Source organism: Entelurus aequoreus, linkage group LG10 (genome assembly GCF_033978785.1).
Source record: "Entelurus aequoreus isolate RoL-2023_Sb linkage group LG10, RoL_Eaeq_v1.1, whole genome shotgun sequence".
NCBI lineage: Eukaryota > Metazoa > Chordata > Actinopteri > Syngnathiformes > Syngnathidae > Entelurus > Entelurus aequoreus.
Genome location: NC_084740.1, coordinates 40,644,473 through 40,666,972, shown reverse-complemented (window position 1 = coordinate 40,666,972; position 22,500 = coordinate 40,644,473). Strand labels below are relative to the sequence as shown.

Sequence of the window (22,500 nt, the reverse complement as noted above, 5' to 3'; positions counted from 1 at the left end):
TGACGTGGAAAACCACCTTAAATGACATGGAAGACCACATTGAATGACGTGGTGGGCCACATCAAATGATGTGGTGGGCCAATTTAAATGATGTGGAAGGCCACATAAATGACGTGGAAGGCCATTTTAAATGACGTGCAAAACCACGTTAAATGATGTGGAAGGCCACATTAAAAATGAAGTGAAAGACCACATTGAATGACGAGGTGGGCTAAATTAAATGATGTGGAAAAACACATTGGAGGACGTGGTGGGCCACCTTAAATGACGTGGAAAACCACTATAATGACATGGAAGACCACATTGAATGACGTGGTGGGCCACAATAAATGATGTGGAACGCCATTTTAAATGACGTGTAAAACCACATTAAATGATGTGGAAGGCCAGTTAAAAAATGACGTGGAAGACCACATTAAATGATGTGGTGGGCTACATTAAATTGATGTGGAAAACACATTGAAGGATGTGGTGGGCCAATTTAAATGACGTGGAAAACTACATTAAATGACATGGAAGACCACATTGAATGATGTGGTGGGCCACCTTAAATGATGTGGAAGGCCACATAAATGATGTGGAAGGCCATTTTAAATGACGTGCAAAACCACGTTAAATGATGTGGAAGACCACATTAAAAATGAAGTGAAAGACCACATTGAATGACGAGGTGGGCTAAATTAAATGATGTGGAAAAACACATTGGAGGACGTGGTGGGCCACCTTAAATGATGTGGAAAACCACTATAATGACATGGAAGACCACATTGAATGACGTGGTGGGCCACATTAAATGATGTGGAATGCCATTTTAAATGACGTGTAAAACCACATTAAATGATGGGGAAGGCCACATTGAATGACGTGGTGGGCTACATTAAATTAATGTGGAAAACACATTGAAGGACGTGGTGGGCCAAATTAAATGACGTGGAAAACTACATTAAATGACATGGAAGACCACATTGAATGACGTGGTGGGCTACCTTAAATGATGTGGAAGGCCACATAAATGATGTGGAAGGCCATTTTAAATGACGTGTAAAACCACATTAAATGATGTGGAAGGCCAGATTAAAAAATGAAGTGAAAGACCACATTGAATGATGTGGTGGGCTACATTAAATTGATGTGGAAAACACATTGAAGGACGTGGTGGGCCACTTTAAATGACGTGGAAAACCACATTGAATGACATGGAAGACCACATTGAATGACATGGTGGGCCACATCAAATGATGTGGTGGGCCACATTAAATTATGTGGAAGGCCACATAAATGATGTGGAAGGCCATTTTAAATGACGTGCAAAACCACGTTAAATGATGTGGAAGGCCACTTTAAAAATGAAGTGAAAGACCACATTGAATGACGAGGTGGGCTAAATTAAATGATGTGGAAAAACACATTGGAGGACGTGGTGGGCCACCTTAAATGACGTGGAAAACCACTATAATGACATGGAAGACCACATTGAATGACGTGGTGGGCCACAATAAATGATGTGGAACGCCATTTTTAAATGACGTGTAAAACCACATTAAATGATGTGGAAGGCCAGATCAAAAAATGACGTGGAAGACCACATTGAATGACGTGGTGGGCTACATTAAATTGATGTGGAAAACACATTGAAGGACGTGGTGGGCCACTTTAAATGACGTGGAAAACCACATTGAATGACATGGAAGACCACATTGAATGATGTGGTGGGCCACATAAATGATGTGGAAGGCCATTTTAAATGACATTGCAAAACCACATTAAATGATGTGGAAGGCCAAGTTAAAAATGAAGTGAAAGACCACATTGAATGACGAGGTGGGCTAAATTAAATGATGTGGAAAAACACATTGGAGGACGTAGTGGGCCACATTAAATGATATGGAAGACCACATTGAATGACGTGGTGGGCCACATTAATGATGTGGAAGGCCATTTTAAAATTTTAAATTATGTGGAAAACTATGTTAAAAGATATGGAAGACCACATTAAATGACGTGGAAAACCACATTGAAGGAACATGGTGGGCCAATATAAATGACATGGAAGACCGCTTTGAATGACGTGGAAAACCACATTAAATGACGTGGGAAAACCACATTAAATGATGTGGAAGGCCACTATAAAAATGAAGTGAAAGACCACATTGAATGACGAGGTGGGCTAAATTAAATGATGTGGAAAAACACATTGGAGGACGTGGTGGGCCACTTAAATGATATGGAAGACCACATTGAATGACGTGGTGGGCCACTTTAATGACGTGGAAGGCCAATTTAAATGACGTGGAAAACAATTTAAATTATGGGAAGGGCAACATTGAATGAAGTGGAAAACTATGTTGAAAGATATGGAAGACCACATTAAATGACGTGGAAAACCACATTGAAGGAACATGGTGGGCCAATATAAATGACATGGAAGACCACTTTGAATGACGTGGTGGTCCATGTTGAATGAGGTGGAAAACCACATTAAATGACGTGGAAATCCATGTTAAATGATAAAACCACTTTAAATGATGTGGAAGGCCACTTTGAATGACAGGGTGGGCCAAATTAAATGATGTGGGAGGCAACATTGAATGATGAGGAAAACCACATTAAATGACGTGGAGGACCACTTTAAATGACATGGTAGGTCACTTTAAATGATGTGGAAAACCACATCAAATGATGTGGAAGGCCACATTAAATAATGTGGAAAACCACATTGAAGGACGAGGTGGGCAACATCAAATGACGTGGAAAACCATGTTAAATGATGTGGAAGGCCACGACAAATGACGTGGTGGGTCAATTTAAAAGATGTGGAAAACCATGTTAAATGATGTGGAAGGCCACAACAAATGACGTGGTGGGTCACTTTAAAAGATGTGGAAAACCATGTTAAATGATGTGGAAAGCCACATTGAATGACATGGTTGGGCAACATTAAATTATGTGGAAAACACATTGAAGGATGTGGTGGGTCACTTTAAATGATGTGGAAGGCCACTTAGAATGACAGGGTGGGCCACTTTAAATGATGTGGGAAAACCACATTGAATGATGTGGAAGGCCAATTTAAATGACGTGGAGGACCACGTTAAATGATGTGGAAGGCCACTTAGAATGACAGGGTGGGGCACTTTAAATGATGTGGGAAAACCACATTGAATGATGTGGAAGGCCAGCTTAAATGACGTGGAGGACCACATTAAATAATGTGGTAGGCCATTTTAAATGATGTGAAAAACTACATAAAATAATGTGTAAGGCCACATTAAAAATAATATTGAAAACCACATTGAAGGACGTGGTGGGCAACATCAAATGACGTGGAAAACCATGTTAAATGACGTGGAACACCAAATTAAATGATGTGTAAAACCATGTTAAATGATGTGGAAGACTACATTAAATGACGTGGTGGGCCACATGAATTATGTGGAAAATCATCTTAAATGATGTGGAAGGCCACTTAAATGACATGGAAGACCACGTTAAATGATGTGGAAGACCAGATTAAATGATGTGGAAAATCATGTTAAAAGACATGGAAGACCACATTGAATGATGTGGAAAACCACATTAAATTATGTTAAAGGCCACATTGAATGACAGGGTGGGCAACCTTAAATGATGTGGAAGGCGACATTGAATGATGTGGCGGGCCATGTTAAATGAGGTGGAAAACCACAATAAATGACGTGGAAAACCATGTTAAATGATGTGGAATGTCACTTGGAATGACAAGGTGGGCCACTTTAAATAATGTGGGAAAACCACATTGAATGATGTGGAAGACCACATAAAATAATGTGGAAGACCACTTTGAAAGACGTGGTGGGCAATATCAAATGATGTGGGAAAACCATGTTAAATGATGTGGAAGACTACATTAAATGATGTGGTGGGCCACTTGAATTATGTGGAAAATCATCTTAAATGACGTGGAAGGCCACTTAAATGACGTGGAAGACCAGATTAAATTATGTGGAAAACCACATTGAAGGACGTGGTGGGCAACATCAATTGACGTGGAAAACCGTGTTAAATGACGTGGAAGGACGCATTGAATGACAGGGTGGGCCACTTTAAATGATATGAAAAAGCGCACTAAATGACGTGACGGACCACATTGAAGGATGTGGCAGACCAGATCTGGCCCCATTTGATTGCGGTGGTTGACCATGTAAATGTTGACACTGGAACACATTATCTACCATGTAAATGTTGACACTGGAACACATTATCTACCATGTAAATGTTGACACTGGAACACATTATCTACCATGTAAATGTTGACACTGGAACACATTATCTACCATGTAAATGTTGACACTGGAACACATTATTTACCATGTAAATGTTGACACTGGAACACATTATTTACCATGTAAATGTTGACACTGGAACACATTATTTACCATGTAAATGTTGACACTGGAACACATTATTTACCATGTAAATGTTGACACTGGAACACATTATCTACCATGTAAATGTTGACACTGGAACACATTATCTACCATGTAAATGTTGACACTGGAACACATTATTTACCATGTAAATGTTGACACTGGAACACATTATCTACCATGTAAATGTTGACACTGGAACACATTATTTACCATGTAAATGTTGACACCGGAACACATTATCTACCATGTAAATGTTGACGCTGGAACACATTATTTACCATGTAAATGTTGACACTGGAACACATTATCTACCATGTAAATGTTGACACTGGAACACATTATCTACCATGTAAATGTTGACAATGGAACACATTATTTACCATGTAAATGTTGACACTGGAACACATTATTTACCATGTAAATGTTGACACTGGAACACATTATTTACCATGTAAATGTTGACACCGGAACACATTATCTACCATGTAAATGTTGACACTGGAACACATTATTTACCATGTAAATGTTGACACCGGAACACATTATTTACCATGTAAATGTTGACACTGGAACACATTATCTACCATGTAAATGTTGACACTGGAACACATTATCTACCATGTAAATGTTGACACTGGAACACATTATCTACCATGTAAATGTTGACACTGGAACACATTATCTACCATGTAAATGTTGACACTGGAACACATTATCTACCATGTAAATGTTGACACTGGAACACATTATCTACCATGTAAATGTTGATACTGGAACACATTATTTACCATGTAAATGTTGACACTGGAACACATTATCTACCATGTAAACGTTGACACTGGAACACATTATCTACCATGTAAATGTCGACACTGGGACACATTATCTACCATGTGAATGTCGACACTGGAACACATTATTTACCATGTAAATGTTGACACTGGAACACATTATCTACCATGTAAACGTTGACACTGGAACACATTATCTACCATGTAAACGTTGACACTGGAACACATTATCTACCATGTAAATGTCGACACTGGAACACATTATTTACCATGTAAATGTTGACACTGGAACACATTATTTACCATGTAAACGTTGACACTGGAACACATTATCTACCATGTAAATGTCGACACTGGAACACATTATTTACCATGTAAATGTTGACACTGGAACACATTATCTACCATGTAAATGTCGACACTGGAACACATTATTTACCATGTAAATGTTGACACTGGAACACATTATCTACCATGTAAATGTCGACACTGGAACACATTATCTACCATGTAAATGTCGACACTGGAACACATTATCTACCATGTAAATGTCGACACTGGAACACATTATCTACCATGTAAATGTCGACACTGGAACACATTATTTACCATGTAAATGTCGACACTGGAACACATTATTTACCATGTAAATGTCGACACTGGAACACATTATCTACCATGTAAATGTTGACACTGGAACACATTATCTACCATGTAAATGTTGACACTGGAACACATTATCTACCATGTAAATGTCGACACTGGAACACATTATTTACCATGTAAATGTTGACACTGGAACACATTATTTACCATGTAAATGTTGACACTGGAACACATTATTTACCATGTAAATGTTGACACTGGAACACATTATTTACCATGTAAATGTTGACACTGGAACACATTATTTACCATGTAAATGTCGACACTGGAACACATTATTTACCATGTAAATGTTGACACTGGAACACATTATTTACCATGTAAATGTTGACACTGGAACACATTATTTACCATGTAAATGTTGACACTGGAACACATTATTTACCATGTAAATGTTGACACTGGAACACATTATCTACCATGTAAATGTCGACACTGGAACACATTATTTACCATGTAAATGTCGACACTGGAACACATTATATACCATGTAAATGTTGACACTGGAACACATTATCTACCATGTAAATGTCGACACTGGAACACATTATTTACCATGTAAATGTCGACACTGGAACACATTATTTACCATGTAAATGTTGACACTGGAACACATTATTTACCATGTAAATGTTGCCACTGGAACACATTATCTACCATGTAAATGTCGACACTGCAACACATTATTTACCATGTAAATGTTGACACTGGAACACATTATTTACCATGTAAATGTTGACACTGGAACACATTATTTACCATGTAAATGTTGACACTGGAACACATTATCTACCATGTAAATGTTGACACTGGAACACATTATCTACCATGTAAATGTTGACACTGGAACACATTATTTACCATGTAAATGTTGACACTGGAACACATTATTTACCATGTAAATGTTGCCACTGGAACACATTATCTACCATGTAAATGTCGACACTGCAACACATTATTTACCATGTAAATGTTGACACTGGAACACATTATTTACCATGTAAACGTTGACACTGGAACACATTATCTACCATGTAAATGTCGACACTGCAACACATTATTTACCATGTAAATGTTGACACTGGAACACATTATTTACCATGTAAATGTTGACACTGGAACACATTATCTACCATGTAAATGTCGACACTGGAACACATTATTTACCATGTAAATGTTGACACTGGAACACATTATTTACCATGTAAATGTTGACACTGGAACACATTATCTACCATGTAAATGTCGACACTGGAACACATTATCTACCATGTAAATGTTGACACTGGAACACATTATCTACCATGTAAATGTTGACACTGGAACACATTATCTACCATGTAAATGTTGACACTGGAACACATTATCTACCATGTAAATGTTGACACTGGAACACATTATTTACCATGTAAATGTTGACACTGGAACACATTATCTACCATGTAAATGTTGACACTGGAACACATTATCTACCATGTAAATGTCGACACTGGAACACATTATCTACCATGTAAATGTTGACACTGGAACACATTATTTACCATGTAAATGTTGACACTGGAACACATTATCTACCATGTAAATGTTGACACTGGAACACATTATTTACCATGTAAATGTCGACACTGGAACACATTATTTACCATGTAAATGTTGACACTGGAACACATTATCTACCATGTAAATGTCGACACTGGAACACATTATTTACCATGTAAATGTTGACACTGGAACACATTATTTACCATGTAAATGTTGACACTGGAACACATTATCTACCATGTAAATGTTGACACTGGAACACATTATTTACCATGTAAATGTCGACACTGGAACACATTATTTACCATGTAAATGTTGACACTGGAACACATTATTTACCATGTAAATGTTGACACTGGAACACATTATCTACCATGTAAATGTTGACACTGGAACACATTATCTACCATGTAAATGTTGACACTGGAACACATTATTTACCATGTAAATGTTGACACTGGAACACATTATTTACCATGTAAATGTTGACACTGGAACACATTATCTACCATGTAAATGTTGACACTGGAACACATTATTTACCATGTAAATGTTGACACTGGAACACATTATTTACCATGTAAATGTTGACACTGGAACACATTATTTACCATGTAAATGTCGACACTGGAACACATTATATACCATGTAAATGTTGACACTGGAACACATTATCTACCATGTAAATGTTGACACTGGAACACATTATTTACCATGTAAATGTTGACACTGGAACACATTATTTACCATGTAAATGTTGCCACTGGAACACATTATCTACCATGTAAATGTCGACACTGCAACACATTATTTACCATGTAAATGTTGACACTGGAACACATTATTTACCATGTAAACGTTGACACTGGAACACATTATCTACCATGTAAATGTCGACACTGCAACACATTATTTACCATGTAAATGTTGACACTGGAACACATTATTTACCATGTAAATGTTGACACTGGAACACATTATCTACCATGTAAATGTCGACACTGGAACACATTATTTACCATGTAAATGTTGACACTGGAACACATTATTTACCATGTAAATGTTGACACTGGAACACATTATCTACCATGTAAATGTCGACACTGGAACACATTATCTACCATGTAAATGTTGACACTGGAACACATTATCTACCATGTAAATGTTGACACTGGAACACATTATCTACCATGTAAATGTTGACACTGGAACACATTATCTACCATGTAAATGTTGACACTGGAACACATTATCTACCATGTAAATGTTGACACTGGAACACATTATCTACCATGTAAATGTCGACACTGGAACACATTATTTACCATGTAAATGTTGACACTGGAACACATTATTTACCATGTAAATGTTGACACTGGAACACATTATTTACCATGTAAATGTTGACACTGGAACACATTATTTACCATGTAAATGTTGACACTGGAACACATTATCTACCATGTAAATGTCGACACTGGAACACATTATTTACCATGTAAATGTCGACACTGGAACACATTATATACCATGTAAATGTTGACACTGGAACACATTATCTACCATGTAAATGTCGACACTGGAACACATTATTTACCATGTAAATGTCGACACTGGAACACATTATTTACCATGTAAATGTTGACACTGGAACACATTATTTACCATGTAAATGTTGCCACTGGAACACATTATCTACCATGTAAATGTCGACACTGCAACACATTATTTACCATGTAAATGTTGACACTGGAACACATTATTTACCATGTAAATGTTGACACTGGAACACATTATTTACCATGTAAATGTTGACACTGGAACACATTATCTACCATGTAAATGTTGACACTGGAACACATTATCTACCATGTAAATGTTGACACTGGAACACATTATTTACCATGTAAATGTTGACACTGGAACACATTATTTACCATGTAAATGTTGCCACTGGAACACATTATCTACCATGTAAATGTCGACACTGCAACACATTATTTACCATGTAAATGTTGACACTGGAACACATTATTTACCATGTAAACGTTGACACTGGAACACATTATCTACCATGTAAATGTCGACACTGCAACACATTATTTACCATGTAAATGTTGACACTGGAACACATTATTTACCATGTAAATGTTGACACTGGAACACATTATCTACCATGTAAATGTCGACACTGGAACACATTATTTACCATGTAAATGTTGACACTGGAACACATTATTTACCATGTAAATGTTGACACTGGAACACATTATCTACCATGTAAATGTCGACACTGGAACACATTATCTACCATGTAAATGTTGACACTGGAACACATTATCTACCATGTAAATGTTGACACTGGAACACATTATCTACCATGTAAATGTTGACACTGGAACACATTATCTACCATGTAAATGTTGACACTGGAACACATTATTTACCATGTAAATGTTGACACTGGAACACATTATCTACCATGTAAATGTTGACACTGGAACACATTATCTACCATGTAAATGTCGACACTGGAACACATTATCTACCATGTAAATGTTGACACTGGAACACATTATTTACCATGTAAATGTTGACACTGGAACACATTATCTACCATGTAAATGTTGACACTGGAACACATTATTTACCATGTAAATGTCGACACTGGAACACATTATTTACCATGTAAATGTTGACACTGGAACACATTATCTACCATGTAAATGTCGACACTGGAACACATTATTTACCATGTAAATGTTGACACTGGAACACATTATTTACCATGTAAATGTTGACACTGGAACACATTATCTACCATGTAAATGTTGACACTGGAACACATTATTTACCATGTAAATGTCGACACTGGAACACATTATTTACCATGTAAATGTTGACACTGGAACACATTATTTACCATGTAAATGTTGACACTGGAACACATTATCTACCATGTAAATGTTGACACTGGAACACATTATCTACCATGTAAATGTTGACACTGGAACACATTATTTACCATGTAAATGTTGACACTGGAACACATTATTTACCATGTAAATGTTGACACTGGAACACATTATCTACCATGTAAATGTTGACACTGGAACACATTATTTACCATGTAAATGTTGACACTGGAACACATTATTTACCATGTAAATGTTGACACTGGAACACATTATTTACCATGTAAATGTCGACACTGGAACACATTATATACCATGTAAATGTTGACACTGGAACACATTATCTACCATGTAAATGTTGACACTGGAACACATTATTTACCATGTAAATGTTGACACTGGAACACATTATTTACCATGTAAATGTTGCCACTGGAACACATTATCTACCATGTAAATGTCGACACTGCAACACATTATTTACCATGTAAATGTTGACACTGGAACACATTATTTACCATGTAAACGTTGACACTGGAACACATTATCTACCATGTAAATGTCGACACTGCAACACATTATTTACCATGTAAATGTTGACACTGGAACACATTATTTACCATGTAAATGTTGACACTGGAACACATTATCTACCATGTAAATGTCGACACTGGAACACATTATTTACCATGTAAATGTTGACACTGGAACACATTATTTACCATGTAAATGTTGACACTGGAACACATTATCTACCATGTAAATGTCGACACTGGAACACATTATCTACCATGTAAATGTTGACACTGGAACACATTATCTACCATGTAAATGTTGACACTGGAACACATTATCTACCATGTAAATGTTGACACTGGAACACATTATCTACCATGTAAATGTTGACACTGGAACACATTATCTACCATGTAAATGTTGACACTGGAACACATTATCTACCATGTAAATGTCGACACTGGAACACATTATTTACCATGTAAATGTCGACACTGGAACACATTATTTACCATGTAAATGTTGACACTGGAACACATTATCTACCATGTAAATGTCGACACTGGAACACATTATTTACCATGTAAATGTTGACACTGGAACACATTATTTACCATGTAAATGTTGACACTGGAACACATTATCTACCATGTAAATGTTGACACTGGAACACATTATTTACCATGTAAATGTCGACACTGGAACACATTATTTACCATGTAAATGTTGACACTGGAACACATTATTTACCATGTAAATGTTGACACTGGAACACATTATCTACCATGTAAATGTTGACACTGGAACACATTATCTACCATGTAAATGTTGACACTGGAACACATTATTTACCATGTAAATGTTGACACTGGAACACATTATTTACCATGTAAATGTTGACACTGGAACACATTATCTACCATGTAAATGTTGACACTGGAACACATTATTTACCATGTAAATGTTGACACTGGAACACATTATCTACCATGTAAATGTTGACACTGGAACACATTATTTACCATGTAAATGTTGACACTGGAACACATTATCTACCATGTAAATGTTGACACTGGAACACATTATTTACCATGTAAATGTTGACACTGGAACACATTATTTACCATGTAAATGTTGACACTGGAACACATTATTTACCATGTAAATGTTGACACTGGAACACATTATCTACCATGTAAATGTTGACACTGGAACACATTATTTACCATGTAAATGTTGACACTGGAACACATTATTTACCATGTAAATGTTGACACTGGAACACATTATTTACCATGTAAATGTTGACACTGGAACACATTATTTACCATGTAAATGTCGACACTGGAACACATTATTTACCATGTAAATGTTGACACTGGAACACATTATTTACCATGTAAATGTTGACACTGGAACACATTATCTACCATGTAAATGTTGACACTGGAACACATTATCTACCATGTAAATGTTGACACTGGAACACATTATTTACCATGTAAATGTTGACACTGGAACACATTATTTACCATGTAAATGTTGACACTGGAACACATTATCTACCATGTAAATGTTGACACTGGAACACATTATTTACCATGTAAATGTTGACACTGGAACACATTATTTACCATGTAAATGTTGACACTGGAACACATTATTTACCATGTAAATGTTGACACTGGAACACATTATCTACCATGTAAATGTTGACACTGGAACACATTATCTACCATGTAAATGTTGACACTGGAACACATTATTTACCATGTAAATGTTGACACTGGAACACATTATTTACCATGTAAATGTTGACACTGGAACACATTATCTACCATGTAAATGTTGACACTGGAACACATTATTTACCATGTAAATGTGTCAACAAAAACTAAACAACCTGATGAACACTAATAATAATAATAATAATAATAATAATAATAATAATAATAATAACAAATGTGTATTTGTGGGGGTGCACGTGCACTCCTGTTGGTCATGTGATCACATGGCGCACACGTAAGCACACATGCGTTGGTGCGTGCATCACATGACCTGTGCGGGTACACAATCACGTCACACACACGTGCACACACACACGTGCACACATGCACAAAGGACAACCAAGACCACGCTCCTAAAAGTGGAACCTCCAAAGTCCTTCAATGGGGACCGCCTTTTTTGGGGGGGGGGGGGGACGACTGTTTCTTTGGCTTTTTTGTGTGTGTGTGTGGGGGGGGGGGGGGTCGTGGGGGGGGGGGGGGGGGGCATGCCAGCACAGAAGGTTAGCAGTGACTGCCGAGTTAGGAAATATAATGACGATAACCCCAGAACAGGAAGTGTAGGATAGCTGCCCTGGCTGCTCAGTACAAGATGTATGCAATAGTTGTTAGAAACCAAGTCAGCTGTGTTTGTTTATGTGACGCGCTTTCATCTTTTTTACAATTAAAGGGTGTGCATGTAACTGTTATTAGGGATGATGTTCGAAACCGGTTTTCCCAGTTGTTCGATAAGAAAAGAACCGATTACATGGACTCGAATCCATTTTTGAGAACCGGTTCCCGTTATCGAGGCCACTGTAGTAAAGAAAAAGAGTTGGTTCTTTATTCGAATCCCGTCCCACAGGAAATGCCCTGTGGGACGGCAATGTTATGCCCATTTGATTGTAGACTCTTACTGGCACCTTGTGGCGATATGAAAATACTATGCGTCATTAGTTCGGGCACTTCCGGGTTGGCGACGTCAGTTCAGTTCATGAGACAATTGAGAAGTAGCTCCTACAAGCCTTGGAAAAGATAAGTCTGTAAGTAAAGTGTTTAACTTGTTTATGTAACTCAATATTAAGGTGGAAAAGGGTTCAATTTGATAGTAAGATGTCTATTGAAAAACTATTTTTGTGCACTGTTTCAATGGATGTTTTGAGGAGTTAAAATGGCTGCCAGTCGTGTATTTCCACCATCAAAATCATTTTTTGGAAGAAGAATTGTTGATTGATGACTGTGGTGTTCTTATTGTCATAGTGTGTGTAGTTAGTATTTTCCAATAGCAGCAGAAGTGCACTTTTTGGAGAGCTGTATTATTTTCAGTTTTGTGCCCAAGGGACTGATTTTATTTAACACTGTATTATTATTTATACACCTATAGTGATCACAGAGACAGGTTATTTTTGTGTTACTATATATTTTTTGTTTTTCTGAAAAATCCCACTTAATATACTTTCGGTAACAACAGTCAATATTTATTTATTTATTTTTATTTAAATTTTTTTCTTATAAAATAAAAGTGAGCTTTTGTTAAACCAAATATTGTGTTTTTTTCCATATACAACAACTTTCGATAAGAGAATCTATAAGGAATCTGTTCGATAAGAGAATTCCATAATGGGCTCGAACTCAATAATTTCTTATCAAACATCATCCCTAATTGTTGTATTGACTCATATTAACAAGTGCCATATTAGACGTTTTCATTTGATCAACTCGTCCACTTTAAAGCTACAAGGGATTTGACGTTTTAGCTTCCTTTTACACTTGAATGACGATTGACAATATTAATATGCGACTTAAATTTGCTGTTAGCATGCTAGCTTTTTTTTCCTGCTAATTTTGTAGGTATTCACCTCAGTAATAATTTGGTACTTAAAGCATGTCAACGTTAGCGGGCTAGCATTTTAAACGGATTTGATAGAGTAATATATTTTGGTACTTGACGCATGTTACAGTTAGCATTTTGTCTGGCTAACTTTAGCATGCTAGATTTTTTTCAGCTAATTTAGCAGGTATACACCTCAGCGTCATGTAGTTTGTTATTTGACGAATGATACCTGTTAGCATACTAATGTGAGTATGCTAGTTTTATTAAGCTAATTTAGCAGGTATACACCGAGTCATATGTTGGTACTTGATACATGCTAACAACAGCAAGGCTAGCGTTTTAAACAAAATGTTTAGGTACACACCTCAGATATATATATTACGGTTTTTGTGTGTACCAATTTGACAAATTGGTTTAACCTTCTAGCATGCTAATGTTAGCATGCATCAAGTACCAAAATATGACTGAGGTGTAAACCTACAAAATTAGCTAAAAAAAAAAAAAAAGCAATCATTCGTAATGTAACAAAATAGTTGACGCTGTGGTGTATACCTGATAGATTAGTTAAAAAAAAACTAGCATGCTAATGTTAGCATTCTAAAATGCTAACTGTAACATGCATCAAGTACCATAATATATATCTGAGGTGTGTACCTAAACATTTTGGTTAAAAATGCTAGCCTTGCTGTTGTTAGCATGTATCAAGTACCAACATATGACTCGGTGTGTACCTACAAAATTAGCTTAATAAAACTAGCATACTCACATTAGCATGCTAACAGGTATCATTCGTCAAATAACAAAATATATGACGCTGAGGTGTATACCTGCTAAATTAGCTGCAAAAAAGACAGATAAAATGCTAACTGTAACATGTGTTAAGAACCAAAATATATTACTCTAAGTTAGAGTAACATATTTTGGTTCTTTGACGCATGTTACAGTTAGCATTTTAGCATGCTCTCCTTTTTAGCTAATTGAATAGGTATACACTTCAGTGTCAAATATTTTGTTACTTGACAAAATAATACCTGTTAGCATGCTAACGTGAGTATGCCATCTTTTTTAAGCTAATTTTGTCTTTATAGACCAAAGTCATATTTTGGTACTCGATACACGATAACAACAGCAAGTTAGCATTTTAGACAACATCTTCAGGTACTCACCTCAGAATAATACATTTTGGTACTTGACGCATGTTACAGTTGGCATTTTAGCATGCTAGCTAGCTTTTTTAACTAATTCAGCAGGTATCCACCACGGTGTCCAATATTTTGTTACTTGACAGATGATACCAGCTAGCATGCTAACATTAGTATGCTAGCTTTTTTTTTAAGCCAATTGTGTAGGTATACACTTCAGTCATTATTTAGTACTTGATGCATGCTAGCGTTACCAGGCTAGCATTTTCATCAAGTTTTTAAGGGAACACCTCAGAGTAATATATTTTAGTACTTTACGCATGTTAGTTAGCATTTTTAAGATTTTTTATTTGAAGCTAATTTAGCATGTATACACCTCAGTGTCATATATTTTGGTATTTCACTAATGCTAATGCTATTGTTAGCATGTTGACATAATACTGTTGTTTTTTATTTTATTTTAATTTTTTTAGCTCATTTTGCGAATATTTATTTTTATAACTCGACGCTATCTGGCCAGCATGGTAACTGTTAGCATTCCGGTTTGAAATTGCATTTTTTTATGTATTTGAAAAAATTAAAATGCATATATTGTACTGGTTTTGAGGGTGGAAACTACAAAAAATGGCCAACACATCCTTTGATTTGTCAGTCTGTTTTGGGGCACCCCTGCCTTAGAGGTTCCGCCGTATGCCCTAATTAGACGTCACACTCGTTAAGCCGTCTCTAGCTCAGTGCCGAGGGCCAGTAGTTGCCCACTGAGGCCTGCAGGGGGCGCCACAATACTCACCAGCTCATCATCATGCATTATGCGGACTCTCTCTGCACTGTAAACAACTTCTTTTACATCCAGAGACTCATCAATCACCTGTCAACACAGACAGGGGAGCCCGGGTTACTGTGTGCGTGTGTGTGTGTTGTCTGTCTGTATGTGTGTGTGTGTGTGTGTGTGTGTGTGTGTGTGTGTGTGTGTGTGTGTGTGTGTGTGTGTGTGTGTGTGTGTGTGTGTGTGTGTGTGTGTGTGTTTGTGTGTGTGTGTGTGTGTGTGTGTGTGTGACAGGTGGAGAAGATGTGCAGTAAACTGAAGGGATTATTAATGTGTGGGTGATGATGCTGTCTTGTACAAGCTGCAAGGAGGTGTGTGTGTGTGTGTGTGTGTGTGTGTGGGAGGGTGTGTGTGTGTGTGTGTGTGTGTGAGAGAGCGCACACGCACGCACACACACACACACACACACACAACCGTCCGAGGCAAGTGGCAGCGTTGTCGTGGTGCTCCATCTTTAGTACACAAACGTTGCCACGGTAACACACAAGCTCATGCCACGACGCACAAAAAGATTTTAGCGTCCCGTTAGCATGCGACACACACACACACACACACACACACACACACACACACACACACACACACACACACACACACACACACACACACACACACACACACACACACACACACACACACACACACACACACACACACACACACACACACACACACAGCAGCAGGCAAGCACTTGGGGAGAAGCGGCATGCGACTAACAAAGCTTGCAGTTGATCTCAAATACTTGGGTTAGCCGTAACTATGGCAACAACATAGCTACAGGAATGATCCGCATTGTGTGCGTGTGTGTGTGTGTGTGTGTGTGTGGTTATGGACGACCAGGTACCACTTCACAATAAGAACACTCTCATGAAGGCTTTGTGAGCGATAAGAAGAATTTGTTTAAAAGGTCCAAAAAGGTAGAGGTCATAAATATGCACAGCAAGAATGGTCGACATCCTGCCAAATAGTGAGCCCCCCTTTCATTCTATTGCTTTTGTTACTCACTAATTAAAGATGGTTTTAACGTACGTTGAAAAATGTGTGATATCATGTGCGATACAGACAGTCCTGCAGCGTTTGTGTGCGATATCATGTGCGATACAAGCGGCCCCGCAGCGCGTTCACTTGTGTGCGATACCATGTGCGATACAAGAAGCCCTGCAGCATATTTACTTGTGTGCGAAATCATGTGCGATACAAGCAGCCCTGCGGCGCGTTTATTTGTGTGCGATATCAACAGTCCTGCAGCGTGTTGACTTGAGCTTAACATCGAAATGTCCTCCTATAAGCACACAATTTCTTCTATTGTACTAAAGTCAAAAGGTAAACATGCTGGGCTGTAGGCTACTAGGAGCGTGCAGCTACACAACATCTAAACACACAATTACTTCACATCTAATATTCCACTTTGAAATATTTTTGGAGGAAAATACTGCAAATACTGTGTTTGCCATATAAAAAAATATATGACAAAAAAGGGCATAAAACAAAACCATTTAAAAAAAAAGTATAATCTGAATTTTTTTTTAGAGATTTAAGTGTTGAATGTTAAAAAAAAAATGTAAACCTCAAAAGGGACAATATTGCATATTTTGTGATTTTGCATTAAAAAGTTAGTTTTCTTTAACAAAAATGCCATAAAACATAAAAAAAACCTAAACTAGACATTATATTGATAGATAGGCGTGTAGTTGATATAGAGATTTAAGCATTGAAAGTTAAAAAAAATATGAAATACACTTAACACTTATGAGTGAGACCCTTTCGGATCCCTGAGTATTTTAATGGGATTTTTTTTTTTTTACTTTTTAAAAAATGTATAAAGAATCAAAATCAATGTTATTAATTATTGCCCTATTTAAGATGTACATTATTTCCTATTAAATATTCCACTTTGAAACATTTTGGGGGTGAATATTGAATATTTTGTGTTTTTGCATTAAAAACGTTTTCTTTAGCAAAAAGGTCATAAAACATTTTTTTTTTTAAACTAAACGTTATATTGACAGGCGCAAAGTTGATCTAGATATTTAGGCATTGAAAGTAAAAAAAATAATAATAATATATGCCTTAACACTTTTATGAGTGGGACCCTTTTGGATACCTGAAAAAAAAATGTTAAGCTGCCGTTGTTTAAATAAATAATAATAAATCAAAATCAATGTTATGAATTATTGACCTATTTAAGGTTCAAATTACTTACTATTAAATATTCCACTTTGAGGGAAAATATTGCATATTTTGTGTTTTTGCATTAAAAACTTTTTGTTCAACAAAAATGGCATAAAACATTACAAACAAAACAAAAAAATAACTTTATACTGACAGACAGACCTAAAGTTAATCTAAAGATTTAAGCGTTCGTCTTATTTTTAACATTTTTATGACTAAGACACTGACTTCGGGATCCCCGGGACACATGTTTTGGGGGAAAATATAGTTTTTTTTAAACAAAAATGGCATAAAGCATTTTTAAAAAAACTAACTAGACGCGTAGTTGATCTACAGATTTAAGCATTGAAAGAAAAAAAAAGAAAAAATGCCTTAACACCTTTATGAGTTGTTTTTTTTTAACTGTCATTGTTCAAAAAAATTCATAATGAATCAAAATCAATGTTTTGACTTATTGACCTATTTAAGGCTTAAATTTAAATTTAGAATTTTTTGTGTTTTTACAATAAAAACTTTGTTTGTTTTCTTTAACAAAAAGTAAAGTAAAGTAAAGTACCAATGATTGTCACACACACACTTAGGTGTGGTGAAATTAACCTCTGCATTTGACCCATCACCTTGATCACCAGGCATAAAACATTTAAAAAACAAACTAAACTTTATATTGACAGATAGACGCATAGTTGATCTAGAGATTTAAGCATTAAAAGTTAAAAAAAATAAAAAATAATATATGCCTTAACAATTTTTTGAGTGGGACCATTTTGGATCCATGAGAATTTTAGTGGGATTTAAAAAAATAATAATCATTGTTTAAAAAAGTAATAATTAATCAAAATCAATGTTATGAATTATTTACCTATTTAAAGTTTACATTAATTCCTATTAAATATTACACTTTGAAAAATTTTTTTGGGGAAAAATATTGCATATTTGGTGTTTTTGCATTAAAAACTTTTTTTCTTTAACAAAAAGGGCATACAACATTAAAACAAAAAAACTAGACATATTGACAGATAGACGCAAAGTTGATCTACAGATTTAAGCATTGAAAGTAAAAAAATAAAAAAAATAAAAAATCAAATAAAATAAAATAACTTTTATGAGTGGGACCCTTTTGGATCCCTGATAATTTTAGTGGGGGATATAAAAAATAAAATAAAACTGTCCTTGTTTAAAAAAAATATAATGAATCAAAATCAATGTTATGAATTATTGACCTATTTAAGACTCAAATTACTTCATATTAAACATTGCACTTTGTGGGAAAATATTGCATATTTGGTGTTTTTGCATTAAAAAATGTGTTTTCATTAACAAAAATGGCATAAAACATTACAAACAAAACAAAAAAATAACTTTATACTGACAGATAGACCTAAAGTTAATCTAAAGATTTAAGCGTTTGTCTTATTTTTAACATTTTTATGACTAAGACACTGACTTCGGGATCCCCGGGACACATGTTTTGGGGGAAAATATTGTTTTTCTTAACAAAAATGGCATAAAACATTAAAAAAAACAACTAACTAGACACGTAGTTGATCTACAGATTTAAGCATTGAAAGAAAAAAAAAGAAAAAATGCCTTAACACTTTTATGAGTTTTGGATCCCTGAGAATTTTTATTGGATTTTTTGTTTTTAAACTGTCATTTTTCAAAGAAATTCATAATGAATCAAAATCAAAGTTATGAATTATTGACCTATTTAAGGTTTACACTACTTCCTATTAAATATTACACTTTGAAACATTTTTTGGAGAATATTATTGCATATTTGGTGTTTTTGCATTAAAAACGTATTTTCTTGAACAAAAAGGGCATAAAACATTTTTAAAAAAAACCTAGACATTATATTGACAGATAGACGCAAAGTTGAACGAGAGATTTAAGCATTGAAAGTAAAAAAATAGATAAATAAATAAAAATAAATAAAATAAAATAACTTTTATGAGGGGGACCCTTTTGGATCCCTAAAAATTTTAGTGGGGGATTTAAAAAACAACAACTGTCCTTGTTTAAAAAAATTAATTATGAATCAAAATCAATGTTATGAATTATTGACCTATTTAAGGTTCAAATTACTTACTATTAAATATTCCACTTTGAGGGAAAATATTGCATATTTTGTGCTTTTGCATTAAAAACTTTTTGTTCAACAGAAATGGCATAAAACATTACAAACAAAACAAAAAAATTACTTTATACTGACAGATAGACCTAAAGTTAATCTAAAGATTTAAGCGTTTGTCTTACTTTTAACATTTTATGACTAAGACACTGACTTCGGGATCCCCGGGACACATGTTTTGGGGGAAAATATTGTTTTTCTTAACAAAAATGGCATAAAACATTTAAAAAAAACAACTAACCAGACACGTAGTTGATCTACAGATTTAAGCATTAAAAGAAAGAAGAAAAAAAATGCCTTAACACTTTTATGAGTTTTGGATCCCTGAGAATTTTAATGGGATTTTTTTTTTTTTAACTGTCATTGTTCAAAAAAATTTATAATGAATCAAAATCAATGTTATGAATTATTGACCTATTCAAAGTTTACACTACTTCCTATTAAATATTACACTTTGAAACATTTTTTAGGGGAAATTTTTAATTTTTTGTGTTTTTGCAATAAAAACTTTGTTTTCTTTAACAAAAAGTAAAGTAAAGTAAAGTACCAATGATTGTCACACACACACTTAGGTGTGGTGAAATTAACCTCTGCCTTTGACCCATCTCCTTGATCACCGGGCATAAAACATTTTCCTGAGGGAACTCTCCTGAAGGAATCAATAAAGTACTATCTATAAAACATATAAAAAACAAACTAAACTTTATATTGACAGATAGACGCGTAGTTGATCTAGAGATTTAAGCATTAAAAGTAAATAAAATAAAATAATAATAATATATACCTTAACACTTTTATGAGTGGGACCATTTTGGATCCATGAGAATTTTAGTGGGATTTAAAAAAATAATAATCATTGTTTAAAAAAGTAATAATTAATCAAAATCAATGTTATGAATTATTGACCTATTTAAAGTTTACATTAATTCCTATTAAATATTACACTTTGAAACATTTTTTTGGGGAAAAATATTGCATATTTGGTGTTTTTGCATTAAAAACTTTTTTTCTTTAACAAAAAGGGCATAAAACATTAAAACAAAAAAACTAGACATATTGACAGATAGACGCAAAGTTGATCTACAGATTTAAGCATTGAAAGTAAAAAATAAATAAAATAACAAAATAGAATAAAATAACTTTTATGAGAGGGACCCTTTTGGATCCCTGAGAATTTTAGTGGGGGATTTAAAAAAAAAAAAAAAAAACTGTCCTTGTTTAAAAAAATTATAATGAATCAAAATCAATGTTATGAATTATTGACCTATTAAAGGCTCAAATTACTTCATATTAAATATTGCACTTTGTGGGAAAATATTCCATATTTGGTGTTTTTGTAATTAAAACTTTGTTTTCATTAACAAAAATGGCATAAAACATTACAAACAAAACAAAAAAATAACTTTATACTGACAGATAGACCTAAAGTTAACCTAAAGATTTAAGCCTTTGTCTTACTTTTAACATTTTTATGACTAAGACACTGACTTCGGGATCCCCGGCACACATGTTTTGGGGGAAAATATTGTTTTTCCTAAAAAAAATGGCATAAAACTTTTTTTTTTTTTAATTAACTAGACGCGTAGTTGATCTAGAGATTTAAGCATTGAAAGAAAAAAAAGAAAAAATGCCTTAACACTTTTATGGGTTTTGGATCCCTGAGAATTTTAATGGGATTTTTTTTTTAAACTGTCATTGTTCAAAAAAAATCATAATGAAGCAAAATCAATGTTATGAATTATTGACCTATTTAAGGTTTACACTACTTCTTATTAAATATTACACTTTGAAAC

The 22,500-nt window shown here is 34.9% G+C and overlaps 1 protein-coding gene across 1 annotated transcript in view; it reads right to left on the bottom strand.

Annotated features, from left to right (window-relative positions):
* Positions 1-22,500, bottom strand: part of aplp2 (amyloid beta (A4) precursor-like protein 2) — a 190,947-nt gene that overhangs the window by 5,064 nt on the left and 163,383 nt on the right. Inside the window, 1 exon segment of the mRNA XM_062060867.1 lies at positions 16,369-16,446. Within this exon segment, the coding sequence (XP_061916851.1) occupies positions 16,369-16,446 (78 nt within the window).